Source organism: Petaurus breviceps, unplaced genomic scaffold (genome assembly GCF_028583685.1).
Source record: "Petaurus breviceps papuanus isolate PSGF00001 unplaced genomic scaffold, PetGlider_PUasm1.0 90769, whole genome shotgun sequence".
In the NCBI taxonomy this organism is placed as follows: Eukaryota; Metazoa; Chordata; class Mammalia; order Diprotodontia; family Petauridae; genus Petaurus; species Petaurus breviceps.
Genome location: NW_027187341.1, coordinates 12384059 through 12398660, shown reverse-complemented (window position 1 = coordinate 12398660; position 14602 = coordinate 12384059). Strand labels below are relative to the sequence as shown.

Below are 14602 nucleotides of genomic sequence, written 5' to 3'. Positions count from 1 at the left end.
CATTAACATCTACCAAGCAAAGTAGAAGGCAAAAAAGTAGTTACCTTATTTCCTTATATAGATGATAAATGTGGATGCCCACTGAATCCTTGCTACATATTTTAGGAACAACATTATTTGCATCAGTTCTGTTATAATGAGAATATGTTTTCGCTTCTCATATAGAGTACCTACCAGGCAGTGGGCTCGCCTTCAGCTTCTGGACTTTCTCCTTCTTAAATTTGGGCACAATGCGAAACATGGTGCTTTTGTTTCTTTTTGTATAATCCAAAGGAGGATCCTGTTTGAAACAGATTTTAAAATGAAGCACTTCATTGCTATTTTAGGAAAGGCAACTCACTGATACAATAGAGATGATCCTTGCATATTTCCCTAAATGACAATATTATGAAATAAGGGTAACTTTAAGAAATTGTCATTATGCAGTGGTTGTTTCAAAACATGTACATCCCTTGGCTACCTCTGTTTATATAAGAACTTTTTAATTCTTGTGCAGAGAAGCAGGGCAGTTGGAAGTCAGAATTCATAAGTTTGCCCCAATATAGAATGAAAAAAATCAAGATTATTCTTAATTTGTCTGTTTTTACATGCTCTCTTTCTCATTTTGTTTTGTTTTTGCTTTTTGGAGGGCAATTGGGGTTAAGTGACTTGCCCAAGGTCACACAGCTAGTAAGTGTGTTAAGTGTCTGAGGCTGGATTTGAACTCAGGTCCTCCTGACTCCAGGGCCAGTGCTCTATTCACTGTGCCACCTAGCCGCCCCCTCTTCCTTATTTTTAAAGTGAAAAGAACAAGGTTCATGTAGAAATAAATCAAACTTCACAAACCTCATCGTCATTTGAATGTAGGACGCAATAAAGCCATGGAATCTCTGCTAACTTCTGCAATTCTACTTCCACGCCATGTAAAGCATTGGATACCAGTTCTTCATGTGGAGATTCCAACTGCTATTTACCAAAGGATTAGAAACATTCCTTTATCAACCTCAGAGAAAATCCTTTGAAAATAACTTTGCACAAGTTTTATTAATCTAGTTGACAATGAAAAAAATGTTTTTTTCCAATTCACCATATGAAACATAATATCCTTTCCACCCTTGCTCTAATCCCTGCTTCCCAATGATGTCATCAGCAGCTGGTGTACCTTTAGTAACCCCACAGGGTAAATGTGCTGCTTTTTGACATTTCTATTCATGTGGATTGTTACTGAGTTGTTTACTTTCTTGGCATGAATAGATGGGAAATGACTCTTCCTCAGATTGGCTAGACCAACTGTGTGAAATAAATATAATTCTCAAATAAGCAGAATAAAGGTCATCATGGATACAGAAAATAATGATTAAGGACTTGCTTGGCACAGATACCTTCTGGCAAGTTTAACAGAGCAAGCTTAAGGAACATGAGCATGAGACTCAGAAATGTCTGGAGTGAAATTGTGGAAACTAATGTGAAACAGGTAAGAGAATATACAACTAGTCAAGGAATAGATTAAAATGGGCAAAGGGAATAAATCTGGATTCTACAGAAAAGGAGATGATCACCTTTTAATCATTGCTATTCCCAAGGCTCTTGTGTTCAGAGTCCTAGGCTATCTCCAAAATGGTTTAAAGGCAGATAATGGTAGTGATTTGGATTGTGTGGAACATACTGCCTCCTCCTCAGAGTGCCTTGCTTCTGCTAGCCTGGCTTTTCTGCCCCATGAGTGATAGTTGGTTGGTGGCTGGTAGGGATGGCTGGCCCCTTCTCCATAGGAACTGATTCCACAAATGATGCTTGTGAGAACTGGACCAGAAACAGGACCAGTGAGTGGTTCAGAGGATGCTCTGACTGCCACAGTTCTTGTGTCTATCTGTTTCTTGGTAGCAGCTGGTCAGCACTTGTTGCTGGTGGTTATGAGAAAGGGAGGTCCTTCCTACACAATGATTTCTCCCTTCAGTGCTGACTATGGGGCCTAGGCTAGACGCAGGTCTGGTGGCTTCAGGAGCACTACTATCCCCAAGATTCTTAGATTTAGAATCCTAGACTATCTCCATCAAGGTCCAAGAGGAAATGGGTGTTCAAGGTAATGGGGATTGTTTGATTTGCCTGGCACATTCTTCCACCTGTTTCTTTCTATCAGGGTGCCTTACTTGCTGTTCTACTTGGAATTTTTCTATATTCTCATGACATTCTAATTTCTCTTATAGTCATTTGGGTACTTGTCCTATCCTACTTAAGGAACAGACTATGTGGTTTTTCATCTTTGTAACACAATACAATTCTTTTCACATAGGTGTTTAATAAACATTGAATTCAACTAAATTACATTGAATTAAAATTGAAGTAAATGGAATTGTGTAATTTACAGAATATTTTTTAACTGGGTATAGACAAAACATATTCTTTGTAGGATTCAAACAGTTATGCAAAAGAGAAAATTTTCATTCGTATTCATCAAGAACATAATGGGATTTCCAACTCCTTTAAGATAACTGGCATTTTCTTTGAGTTCAAAAACATTCCTTGTGAAGCTTATACAATATTAGTTCTATGACTAATTTATATGAATGGATATTAATATTATTCCCCAAGTAAATAACTGACTGCCACTCATATATGCATGTGTAGGCATCTAACGTGTGTATACATGATATAGTAACATAGGTCACTTTAAATATACAGACAGAAAATACTTCCTGAAAGCATCAATTTGTACTTTATATTCATAGTGCACAAATATCACTATTACAAAAATTTACAGAGTGAGATTCACTTTTATTTTTAAGTTTAACATTCCTTCCATTGTCCTTTTATCATCTGTTGCCTATAACAGACAAGATTAGTCCAAAAATGACCTCTATCCCCCATCCCAGTTCTTACAATTTAGCAAACACTTATTTAGTACCTGTTACATGCAAGGCAGAAAGTGAATGGCCTAGTGGATTAAGGGGCAAGCTTGGAATCTGGCTTGATAAAGTCTTGTTCCTGACCAGCTACCATGGGACTTGCCTATATCACAGGCAAATGATGATGAGTCTATTTTTTTTATTTATGTACTATTCCCTGTCCCCAGTTAGGCTGAGAGCAGAGATTGTCTCTCATTTCATCTTGGCATACATAATGCTTTGCTCATTTGGGGTTTTTTTTGGTTGGGTTTTGTTTTTGATTCGATTTGATTTTTTACTATTGAAGGTTAGCAACTAATTTGTAACTTCATATTTTGAAAGGATTTCCCTGAGAGATTAAGTGATGTACCCAGGGTCACATGGTATGGGTCAGGAGCAGGACTTTCAACTGAAATTTTCCTGATTCCAGGTTTGCCCCTTTATCCATTACGTCATTTACTTTCTACCTTGCACATAACAGGTACCAATAAAATGTTTGCTGAATGGTCATAAGAGGGGTTGGTTATTCTGGACTAATTATACCAGTAAAACTGACAGTGCATGAGCTGACAACCATTACTATTAAACTACCCAGGAGGCAGCATGCACCTCAGCCCCAAGGTGCTTGCCATAATGAACTGTTTTAAGACACTAAGTTTTCAGAAACATAAACTACTCAAGGATCTACACCTATCATTAGTCCTCTAGATGAGGAGAATAAAAGTACAGAAGAAGTTATGTTGTCTAGTACACTTTGCCAGCAGGAAAGTTTTAGAGACTGTTAGTTCTAATATCTCCCCCATACAAATCTTCATTCTAGTAACTGGCACCAAAGCCACATTTGAGTGAATTTGCAAGAAGTCATTGCCAATTGTTGCTAAGAATGGATGATAAGGCTTCACAGCTGAGAAGGAGTGAATGCCAGGTGGCACCAAATGCCACTTTGTCACTACCAGTCATGTTTACAAAGAACAGTACTGTTCCAGATTCTGCAGTATGATAGCTTTGGATCCCTGCACAGTGATTCCAAAAGGAAACTCCTGTGTACACACATCTATACCAGGGCAAGGGAATGAGAAAGAAATGCCATCCTATCATGAGGACTGTCCCTTGGCTAGTTAGTTCCCTCTTATCTTAGCACTTGCATTCCTTAAAGAACCCATCTTCCTTGCTTCCTTCCTTCTTTCTTTCCTTCCTCCTTCCCTCCCATCCTTCCTTTTTCCTTCCCTTTTCTCCTTCCTTCCTACATCCCTTCCTTCCTCCCTTTTTTCCTTCCTTCCTCACTCCCTTTTTTCATTCTTCACTCCCTTCCTTCCTCCATCCCTTTCTTCCTTCCTCCCTCCCTTCTTTTTTCCTTCCTCCCTCTCTCTCTTCCTTCCTTTTCCCTCTCTCCCTCATTTCCTTCCTTTGTTCCTTCCTTTTTTCTATCATCTCTATTATTTATCATCCATTTATCTATCCATCATCTATGTAGCTACGTATCAATCTAAATATCTGTGTGTGGGTGAGTGGGCAAGCATGTGTACACGTGTGTTTGTCTATCTCTATGGGGATTATCTTATATGTTTATACTCCCTGTGCTCAGCACAACACCTTACACCCAGCAGTCATTTAATAAGTGCCCTATGACTGTCTACATGTGTCTGACTGTCCATCTATCATCTATTTCTAGCTATCTATATCTATCTATAGTTAATTCTTAGTTAATACTCATCCTATAAATATTTATTAAGCATTTACTATTTGCACTGTGCTGTGCTCAGCTGCTAAGGAAGAAAAGAGCTTGAGAGTCATAAACTGTTGCTTCTAGACTGGACCTTAACTACAATCCTAGGTAGGATTGAGGTTCATAACCTTAGAGTCTGTGAACTTGTTTAATTTTTTTTATTGTAATTGTATTTCAATATAATTGGTTTCTTTTGTAAGTCTATGTATTTTAAAACATTCTAAAGAGGGGTCCATAGGCTTCAGCAGACTGTGAATGGGACAAAACGAAAAGCTTAAGGAAGAACCCCTGCCTTAGGAAATCAAGACCACATCTCCAACAAAATTCAATAGTCCAAGGTTCTTCTGGCCCCAAGCTTAGATAGACTAAAGAATAACCTATGCTTGAATGCTTTACCTCTGGCCAAGACCAACCATGTTACACATTTGCCACCTTCTGGACAAATGGAGATTATATCATTTATGTTTTCAGTGTTAATTCAGTGAACAATAACTTGACCTTCCTTTGAAAACTTTTTGGGGAAACACTGGCAAGAGAAGGCTTATATGCTTTCAGGGAAACCCTGCAATTAAATCTACAATACAGTCAGGGCACAGATGGGGCAGATTTTTCTTTCATTCACTAGCAGGAAGAACTTAGAAAGAGGGACTGGAAACAGCTAAAACTCATGAGCAAAGGTTCATCAGTGAATCTGAGGCCTTCAAATGAATTCCCTCATTACTGCCCTGATATCAAACCTTTCTTTTCCTCTCCTTACCAGAGGAACTCTCCCAATTAGTAAAGACTCCGTTTCATTATTTAGTGCCTTCACATTGACAGCTATTTCGATGGCAGTGTCTCTGGTAAGGCTCTGGAAAAGATGAACATTATAGAGATAAGTGGTACTGAATTAAACTGAGATTCAATCATCAGTAATCAGCAAAATATTGAGATTCTTAGTCAAATTGGCCTTGTAGTTTTCCAAAGCTATTTGAACTACCAGGATTCCTTTGAATTTACAAATTTTTCTCATCACATTTGCCTCTTTCTTCTGTATCTTATATCCAAGGGCTAAAAGAATGCAAACATCTGGCTCCAGTAAACATTCTCAGCTCACCACTTCTAAAAATACATTCTCTTGAAAACACAAAACAAATGAAAGGAAAGATAGAGTTAATTAAATTCTCACTGTTCTACTATCAGATTCTTATTCAGATTTCTTTTAGGCCCTGAACATGGGGTCAAATTCTTGTTTTCAAATCTTATTTAAGTAACTTATTTAAGTGTGTGGCAGAATGAATAGAGGACTGGCCTAGGAATCAAGGAGACCCAGGTTCAAGTCCTGCCTTTGATATATGCTAGCTGTGTGACAGTGGGTAAGTCACTTAACATCTGAGGGTTGCAAGTAACTCTCTAAGATGAGTAACTTATATTAATTAAATCATGGATAAAAGAAAGAAGAACAACTTCAAGTAGAGGAAGTAATAATAATAATAATAATAATAATAAAACTGATACTAACATAATCCTTTAAAGTTTACAATGTACTTGACATAATGCAGTGCAATGCATTATTTCATTTAATCCTGTGAGACGGATACTACAATCATTATGAGGAGATAAGGAACTTAAATGACTTGGCTGAAGTCCCACAGCTTATTGGGGGCAGGATTGGGGAAGGGAAAGCTACTGTGATTCAGTCACTGGGAACCTATGAAATAAGAATTTGGGCAGCAACAAAATATGTATTGACCTAGAAAATACCATTAACAAGTCAAAGCTGTACAGGGCTTGAAGATGAAAAAGAATGCTAACCTTAGAAGTTTAAGTGTTAAGGGTCTTATGTTAAGTTTCACCTGTGCCACAGGGGGAAAGGGGGAGGTTTCCCAATAGAGAAATGGAATCATTCGATCATCTGGACAAAAGGGAGACCTACAGGCAAGAAATGGTTACTTCAGAGACCACAGACAAGACCTAAATAACTGAAAAAAAGAAACAGGTCAAGCTGGGATCACCCAAGTGCTAAATCAGCAGGCCTTAGCCAGCCAAGCTAAATTCAGTGCTGACAGTAATGTCCAAGGGCACTTAAGTTGTTCTCCTGGTAATGAAAGTCATGAACCAGGCCTTATCTGAGCCATGCATGCAAACTGTGATAAACAGTGAAGGTAGAACTTCTTGGAGGGTGGGATTAGTGAAGTTAGGAGAGAGTTGAAGGATGATGTCTAGAAATCTCATGGATGGGTCTGGAAAAGAGAAAGGGTTAAAACAAATATATGCATTAAAGTCTTGAAGGGACAGGACTCAGGATATACATATATATACACATATATGTATGTATATACATGTATACACACATATACATACGTGTGTGTTTCTCATAACTAATAAAGTTCTCAAATGAAATCTAGGTTCCTTTACATTACAATTAGTGACCTTGGGACCAAGGCAAGAGCAAGGGAGAAAGTCACTACAGTTAGTAAAGTGGGGTTTGAACCCAGACCTTCCAGATTCCAAAGGGTGCAATCTATCCAGTATGACAAAAGAACAAAACCTTCTTATGATTTATTTTTACAATTCATTCAGAGTATAATTTTTATAGTGGAGTTACATTTTAACAAACACAAGCATTTTATCCATTTGAATAAAAGGCTATATATTTTGAAATTATAAAAAGTGACCTAATATTTAAAAATTAAATAAGGAGACTGTTGTCTACATCTTTGAAAAGTCCTATACATCTTTGATTAAAATGTTTAGGGGGTAAAACCTGAGATTTGTGTGGGATCATAGGGAAAATAGGAAGTGGAAAAAAAGAAGTCAAGAGAATTTCTGGAGGGAGAAAAGAAAGGACGGAATGGGAATAAGAGAAATATGTGAAAGGCCACATTTAAAGGATGAGCTATCAGAGAAGGAAATGGCAAATCACTCCAGTATCTTTGCCAAGAAAACCCCAAATGAGGCCACGGAGGGTCGGACATGACTGAAAAACAAGTGAACAACAACAAAATTACGGAGCCATACCAAAAATGGAATTGAAAGTATAAGGAAAAAAAAAAGAAAAAAAGGAAGAAAATGAGTCAAAAATGAAGCTACACACATGAATACAAATCACACATTTCTCTTAAGATCATGGCAATTCTTAAGCATGTTTATTTTTAGCTCAGTAATGAATCTAATACACTGGAAAACATGGTGAACTGAAATCTAAATAAAAGATTAGATTTTGTTCATAAGAACTAGTGCCTTACTTACCTCTGGAAATCTTGGGTTGGCTTTATTCAGGGCATGGGAACATGCATTCACAGCATGAGCTAATTCTTGCTCCAAAAGACTGTGTACTTTTGCTGCTTCACAGATTCTATAAACAAAACAGAATTTTAGTGCCCTGACTTTTAGGGGATCACAACAATGGAGGTTTTGTGGGATTAGGATGGAAAGATGTGAGAGTGTAGAAAATGTAGAAAGAGAGCAAAGAATTTAAATAAATTAGACAAAACAATTTGCTTTTAAGTCAAAATGCATCCATTATGGGGGGAAAAAGCCTGTTTAAGCATCATTAATTTAGTTCAAATTCTATTATAACACCTTTATAAGAAAAAATATACCTATAACAAAAAATATTCATACAAAAGGTGTCAAGGCTTAATCAATGACTTATTTATTCAAGTATTATTTGATATAACAAATTCATTAACTCTTTCTTTATCTTGCCCCATTGGAGAATCTGTTATATTAAAGTGCATTTTCCTTTTCATAGAACCTTGGGGGATAAAACTTTATTTTCATCATTTCTGGTGGAAATATTTCTAAAAATAAATGCAGACTGATAATTTGGTGGCAAAAATGGGTTCTAGGACATTAATGATGAAAAGACATGTTTAGAAAAGGAGATAATCAAGTCATTATTGATAAGAATAATAATAGGGTCTAGCATTTATATAATGTTTTAAGGTTTGCAGATATGTGAACATGTTTTATGTACTATCCATGTTGTTTCCTGCCATAAATGTGAGTTCCTTCAGAGTAGCGGCTCTTTCATTTTTATCATATTAGAGCTCATCCATAGCTAAGCACAATGCCTGGCATTCACTTAGTAAACATTTGTTGATTGGTTAATCAAACTCAGTCAGTGTGCTAGTGCTTACCGAGTAATGAGTTCTTCTGCAGCCTGTGAACAGAGCTGCATCTGTGTGACTTCCTCTTCTGTTGCTAAATCAACAGCTTGCTGCGGATACAGCTGAGGTCGGGGGGGTACCTTAGAAGCATCATACTTTTGTTTGTCTTCCCAAGATTTGAGGGTGTTTTCAAAAGCCTATTGAATTCAATATATAGTGAGTTATTAGCTTATTGTGTTGCAACCAAATTAAATAGGGATTTGCAGAGCTTACATTAATGTTGCATGAAAGCAATCTCTTCCCGATTAAACCTTATATTAAATCCAATAAAAATCTAGGAAATATATTGGATGAAATCTTTCCATTTTGCTACAAAAACAATTATATATGCATACATGCATGTATATATGTTAGTTATAACATTTAATAAAATGTAAAATAGAATACACATTATTATATACAATCTGGTATATAAACATGTACCTATATCTACTATACAGGTATGTGTATATATAATTGTTTTTCTTTTGTAGCAAAATGAAAACATGTGTGTGTGTGTGTGTGTGTGTGTGTGTGTGTGTGTGACTTAAGGGCCATAGCACTGAAATGGTGAAGTAGCTGAATTTTATATTTTAATCTCTAAGTGAAGATAAATATGGGCAGAGAATGAAGTCTATATTTTTCTGTTTTAAGTATTTAATCTTAGAATTAGTGAGCACATGAGTTTAGCATATGCACATGAGCTTATCAGCACATGAAACTGATTTGAATTTCTAATATTAAGAGAAATTCTAGTCTTTCCTTCATTTTATGTTTTCCAGAATGAATCGAGTTTTGCGTGTTGTTGTTTTTAACAAAAGGCAGGCAGCAGAATGGTTCCTGTTACATACTCTGTCTCTTGTTAACATCTGAGCTCTGTTTTTGTGCACGATTTTAATAATCCCTGGAGGCTGGATCCACGCCTCTCCATCGACTTGTACCGGCACCCCTTCATCTCCAAGTATGGTGATCTTTACCGACCGACACTGAAATAAAACAAAGATGTTATTTTATGGCACAAATAGACCTGGATAACAGCCCACCTTCACTCAGCACCATTTTAGAGACTGTGGCTTTTAGCCACGATTATCCAAAGAAGGATATGTTGCTGTACTCTGTTCATCCCTTATGGTGACTCATTAACAGTTGACATTAAAACAAAGTCAACACTTCATAAGTTAGTGTCTGGCATCAGAGTGACTTAAACGAGCTCTCTTCTCCCTGGCCCAACTCCCTGGCCTGATGTTGGATGTTGCAAAAGACACAGACCTGAGCTATTCGGTGATGCTGCAGTTTTATGACTCTGGACATTGCCATCTGCATGCTACCAAACACTGCAACGACCTCCAGTATCTTGTCATCAAATGATGGCGCAGTAAATATCTGCAATGAAAAAGAATACACATCCAGAGAGAGGCCTAAGGGTTGGACAGTGTTAGGTTACAAGAATGAGGCAAACTTCAGTCTAACAATAAATCAATACTTAGAAACAAAAATGTTCTGCAGTATAACAGCATTTATGATTTAAACAATGAAGAGAATGGCAGGTAAAATATGGAAGACAGGTCTCCTCTATCAGGGCATGGTCAACCAACAAAAAGAACTAGAAAAAAAGTATAAAATTATACACAAAAATATAATGAAAGCAGGCCATCAACATATGTACCCTTATCAAGAGACGTGTTTCAGGCACCATGTGGAGAGAATTTCCATACCTCTCTCTCCTTAGAAAGCAACCTTTTAAAGTTATTTGGTAGGTGTCAATGTATTTATAAATGCCTTATACTACTATAAAGCAGCTTTCAAAAAATTTCTCATCAAAGGTCTGTGGGTACATCAAAACTCCTTAAAATGTCACGTGCCTATTTAGAAAACCCAAAAAGTTTATAAGCTGAGATAAACTTGATAAGTTTTGAAGTGGTAAACAATGAATTTGTGGCCTATTTTAGTTGAAGTTTTCTAATAGGCTCCATTCTTCAAGAAAATCTAACAAATAGTTATGAATAATGAGTGTGCATATAAATCATTTAGTGAATAGTAATTTATTTCTTGTGATTAATGAAGAAACAAAACCACCATTGGAAAATTACCATATTGTGTCTATAGTAACACATGTCTCCACAAACCTTTTTATTATGAAACACTTTGGGCTTTTAATCAGTTAAGATGTTTTACTTTATAGTCTTCCCTCAATCCCACAAGTAATCTTTTTATATTAAAAATAAACAATAATCATTACACACAGAAAAAAAATCAGGCAATATATGGGTTATTTTAAACCTCAAGTGGTATCCTAATAAAGAATACCTTAGTAAATAATACTTTATTTCTGACTATTGATGTGGAAATAAAATCATTAGTGAAAAATTAATATTTTACTTTCAGTAGTAAAATAAAGACACATATGTTCCTACTGAGGGTAATAAATTGTCCCCAAATTTGATGACCTATTGTCATTTTAGAACCATTGATTCCTTACAAAAATATTTAAAATACATATCCATATGGGTCAGAGCTGAAAGACTATCTAGCCTAATTTCTTCATTTTACACAAGATGAAACTGAAAAATGCCAAACTGAAGTGACTTGCCCAAGGTCACAAAGGTAGAAAGTAAAGAGCAGAGTCAGGATTCAAGTTCACCAGTGGACAGATTTGAAAAGCCTTCAAATTGGGGTGGCTAGGTGGTACAGTGAATAGAGCACCAGCCCTGGAGTCAGGAAGACCTGATTTCAAATCCAGGCACAGACACTTAATACTTACTACCCATGTGACCTTGGGCAAGTCACTTAACCCCAACTGCCCAACCTTTCCCCCTCCAAAAAAAAAAGCTTAAAAAAAAAACCAAACCCTTCAAATCAAGTCCCCCCAGTGAGCTCTAAAATTATTTTGCCTTATTGTAATTTTCTTGACCTTGCCCCACAAAAAAGAACAAAATACTTTTAAATTACTGAAGTGATCTGTACTTTCCAATTTATTTTCATATTTCATTTTATATGTTCATGATAGAAAAATGAGGGAGGAAGTTATGAGAAATCAGAGGGAACAGAAAAAACAATAAAACAAAGTTGAGAGGACCTCTTTTCATCTCCATCAAGACAGATTATTAAAGTAAAAGTTCTTTTTTGTTATTGTCATATATGCTCTTTTTTTTTTTGGAGGGGGGAAGGCAGGGCAATTGGGATTAAGTGACTTGCCCAAGGTAACACAGATAGTAAGTGTTAAGTGTCTGAGGGCAGATTTGAACTCAGGTCCTCCTGACTCCAGGGCTGGTGCTCTGTTCATTGCGCCACCTAGCTGCCCCCTGTCATATATACTCTTGCAATTGTCTCCTGATTTCAAATTCCTGGAAGTTAAAAGTAAATTCAATCAGAAACTGTTTAAATAAAGCACTAAGATTTTTTTTTCAAATTTAAAATTAATGGAGGGCATAGTCTATCTGTGTGGGCTTGAGGTGGGGAGGGGGAAGAGTTAGATTGTTTCATGTGTTTTCTGAAGCTCTCCATCACGTTCCAGTCCCAGGTACCTTCTCTACTCTCCCCTCGACTTTTCAGCTTCCTTTTATATGTTATCTTCCCCATTAGAATATAAACTCCCTGAGGAAAGGGAGTTTTTTGCCTGAATTTGTACTTCCACACATGGCACAATGCCTATAGGGTACATAGTAGAACTTAATAAATGACTGCTGATTGATTGGCATATCTTTCTGTTAATTTTCTAGGTTAAAAGTAAATAGAATCACTACAATGAAAAAGATCGCAAAGTTTTTATTAACACATATTTCAAACTACTTATTAATACTACTTACATCGTCCTCTTTAGTTCCACCCCAGAAATTAGTACCTCCAGCATAACTTGGGATATTCAACACTGCTATTCCTTGTAGACTAGGAAGGGGGATATACTGTCCATCACACTGAAATGTAAAAATGTAAAAGATGTCAGCATGAATGGAAAGGAAAAAAAAAAAAACACAGAAAAACCAGTTCTTCATATCTCCAATTTACTGCCACCCAAAGTAAATGAATATGAATACTGCTTTCAGTATTGCTAGTTATCTTGCAAACTCATTCCTCCACATTCTGAAGGCCTTAATTTCTAAATATATTTTTAATTAAATATAAATAACCATGGTTAAGAAATATGGGAAATACTTTACAATTTTTATATCTTTTCACATGATATTCTGCCCAATTATGAAATCTATGGGAGTTCTTCAAGTTTAGTGAATATTTTCTTTGACTAATACCCGATTCCAAAGACATACAATAATATGGAGGCAATCCTGGGCTCTTAAATGCTATGTCTATTGAGTATATGCTGGAAACGCTTTGATGACAGTCCCTTTGATAGGCTGCATACCTACTGTACAATGATCTATCTGACTTTGGAGAAACAGCACTAGTAGGTTGGCTATCAGAAAACAAGTTGCATTAACCACAGTGACTTAAAAAACTCTACTTTGGAATGGAGGATCATGACTCTCATTGGTAGAAGCAACAGCCACAGAGATGAAATCATAGATCCTTGAAGAATTAAGCACAGAATAACCTAAATGAAAGCACATGTGGAAAAGCATCCTAGAGCTCTTACTTTGTAACTCATTACTCACTACACTACGACTTAAGTGAAAAAAGTCCCGGGGGTAGGAAAATGTTTTTCCTATTTATTTACTTAAAATACTTTGTCAATTGACTATCAGACAAGTTAACATAAGTAAAGTACTTTGCAAGCCTTAAAGCACTATATAATTACTGGCTACCATGTCATTAGTTATTACTATTATTTGCATTTGACCAAAGTATTCCTTTATGTTAACACATAACACAATTTCTTTTTTTTTTTTAAAGCAATTGTAGTTAAGTAACTTGCTCAAGGTTACACGGCCAGTTATTTCTGGGTGTGGTGCTAAGTATCTGAGCCTGGATTCGATCCCCAGGTCATCCTGACACTGGGGCCAGTGCTCTTACTCGCTGTGCTACCTGGCCACCCCCACAATTTCTTTCTAGACAAAATTAATGTCTTCAATCATTTTATAAAGATCAAGTAAAAAGTTTATTTGATTCAATAATGGACAATATAAATATTTTCTTATAATTAGTTCATTATAATTTCCTCCTCTTCTTTTAACACCATGATTAACTGTAAGCCTTGAGTAATCATTTTTTCTTTTCTTTTTTTATTTATTTACTTTTAGTTTACAACATTCAGTTCCACAGTCCCTGGAGTTCTAAATTTTCTCTCCCTACCCCCAATGGTAGCATGCAATTGACTAATCATTTTTTAAGAAATTAACCAAGTAATCATTTCTTTCTAAATATAAAGAATTAAATAAGGAGTTCTTTGGTATAAAATTCCCATTGAAAGAAATACTTTTGAAGTTATATGAATAATTCAATCTGCTTTTGAATTATTTTAAATTCTACTACACTTCTACAGATATGAGATATTTTGAAGAAAACAATAACATTTGGTTAAAAATGACAGTGTCTTATATATATCAAGATGTAATCCTATATGCAGCAAAAAGTTGGCAATATGTCATATATAGAATAAATGAACAAAATATACATTTATAAAACACTCTGAGCTCAATGTCTGAATGTTGTTTCATAGATTCTCCTGGAAAACAGAGGACACAAGGATCATACTTCTACTGAAAGAACTATACAAAATAATTTCACTAGAAATTATTACCCAACCACTGCCCTGCCCTTCCTTTCCCCCCTAACTCAATATTCTAACTTCCTTATATTTGCCTCAGTGCCTCACTAGAACAGCAAGTGTGTCTATGAACTCATGCCCCACTATAATATAAAGTTTCTCTCACCTCAGGATCTATTTTAACCAATATAATATTCTTCAAAATCCTCCCTATATTTCA

General features: G+C 36.0%; 1 protein-coding gene across 10 annotated transcripts in view; it reads right to left on the bottom strand.

Moving 5' to 3' along the window:
* Positions 1-14602, bottom strand: part of DGKH (diacylglycerol kinase eta) — a 239064-nt gene that overhangs the window by 20146 nt on the left and 204316 nt on the right. For all 10 annotated transcript variants that reach the window (XM_069068656.1, XM_069068661.1, XM_069068662.1 and 7 more), the window contains 8 exons: positions 12527-12634; positions 9990-10103; positions 9572-9706; positions 8712-8878; positions 7819-7924; positions 5345-5437; positions 826-945; positions 175-280 (listed from right to left, as the gene is read on the bottom strand). In XM_069068656.1, coding sequence (XP_068924757.1) covers positions 175-280; positions 826-945; positions 5345-5437; positions 7819-7924; positions 8712-8878; positions 9572-9706; positions 9990-10103; positions 12527-12634 — 949 coding nt within the window. The remainder of the gene's footprint in view (positions 1-174; positions 281-825; positions 946-5344; positions 5438-7818; positions 7925-8711; positions 8879-9571; positions 9707-9989; positions 10104-12526; positions 12635-14602) is intronic.